Here is a 1,356-nt window from a genome sequence, read left to right as displayed (position 1 = left end):
AAATGTCTATAAAAGAAGGTTTTCGTCGACGTCATTGACAGAGGCGCGGCTAATACAATCTAGAAAATTCTTTCTCGTTGTGCTTGTTCTTGTTTTTTAATAATAAAATACCAACGTACTGCCAAAAATAGCAATCAATATATGCCTGCGTGCAATATGAGCTACCTGTTTATTTGCATGGGACGTAGACTAATCTGATAGGGCTGTTTGCTTCAAACACGAGAGGTTGTTTGTGACATACCGCTGAGTTTAGACATTGTACTGTTGATCTTAATACGTTACGTAGTCAGAATTTCTCTATATAAGTCGGCTGCTGATTCAGTAAGGCCCTCTTTTCGGCGCTGGGGTTTCCATGTCTTTTGGAGGCGCTTATCACGTGACATCGCAGCCTCGTTTGGGTGAACCAATCAGGATTTGACATGCTGGACATGTGTCGTCTGATTTTGCAGTGTCGTGCACTTTTGCCCCGTCATTCGGTCCAAAGGGAGGATTTACTCAGGATGTTGCAACAGAATGTTGACCAAAGGCTCTTGACGGGGAGATCAAAACAACTTGACCGGTCTCTTCGATGCCAACCAATCAACAGCGGGGAAGCTGACTACCTGCTGATGACAGAACAAACGAGATGACTAATTTACATATAACTATTGTCCTCAATATGGTAAACATTTTAAAAAAACATGTAGTCATTCTACTATAGGCCCCAATAAATCTCAGCCCCCCCTGTCCCTGTATAAATAGCTGGGCCACCGAGAAAATTAGCATTGCCATCCTGGACCATAGTTGTCACTAGTTCTCACCACAGGAGAAGAGTGCAATACTCAGAAACATGAAGGTAGGGGCAAGCTATATTTTAGAGATGAGTTAGTAATGATGGCTATAACACTTTGCTTTCAAAAATTGGGAGAGAGAGGCCAAATTGGTTGCTAGTGACCTTATGCCGATCAGTATTGGAAAGAAGGGTAAATACTAGTACTAGCCTGAAAAGTCTTATAAACTAATCGCTTCAATGGTTATGCACTATCCATCGTAAACAGCCAATGTAGATATTGCTCGATGTGACACTTACCTTTTATAAGTGTGTATATATGTACATGTTTATCGCCTTGTGTAGTTCAAAAAAGCAAAGTTAAGTTTTTGCAGCTTTGATATCAATGCAAAAAATGTTGTAGGCACTCTTTTTAGGGTAGGCGTCGGCTGTGTCTTCTGAAACTATGTCTATACGATACCAAACTTGTGTAGAAAACCTTAGTGCACGAAATGATCACACTAACGGGTGATCCGTTAGGAATTCTACGAGTAAGATGACGATTTGATATAAGGTCAGCTCTGTATTTGACAAGAAAAAAAGTCACC

The 1,356-nt window shown here is 40.8% G+C and overlaps 1 protein-coding gene across 3 annotated transcripts in view; it reads left to right on the top strand.

Annotated features, from left to right (window-relative positions):
* Nucleotides 1-347: 347 nt before the first annotated feature.
* Nucleotides 348-1,356, top strand: part of LOC118429105 (kielin/chordin-like protein) — a 24,074-nt gene continuing 23,065 nt past the window's right edge. For all 3 annotated transcript variants that reach the window (XM_035839482.1, XM_035839481.1, XM_035839480.1), the window contains exon 1: nucleotides 348-835. In XM_035839482.1, the coding sequence (XP_035695375.1) occupies nucleotides 830-835 (6 nt within the window). In that variant the 5' untranslated portion in view covers nucleotides 348-829. The remainder of the gene's footprint in view (nucleotides 836-1,356) is intronic.

The sequence above is a fragment of the Branchiostoma floridae genome, chromosome 13 (assembly GCF_000003815.2).
Source record: "Branchiostoma floridae strain S238N-H82 chromosome 13, Bfl_VNyyK, whole genome shotgun sequence".
In the NCBI taxonomy this organism is placed as follows: Eukaryota; Metazoa; Chordata; class Leptocardii; order Amphioxiformes; family Branchiostomatidae; genus Branchiostoma; species Branchiostoma floridae.
Note: the sequence above shows the minus strand (reverse complement) of the source record. Positions and strands in the feature narration are given on the sequence as shown.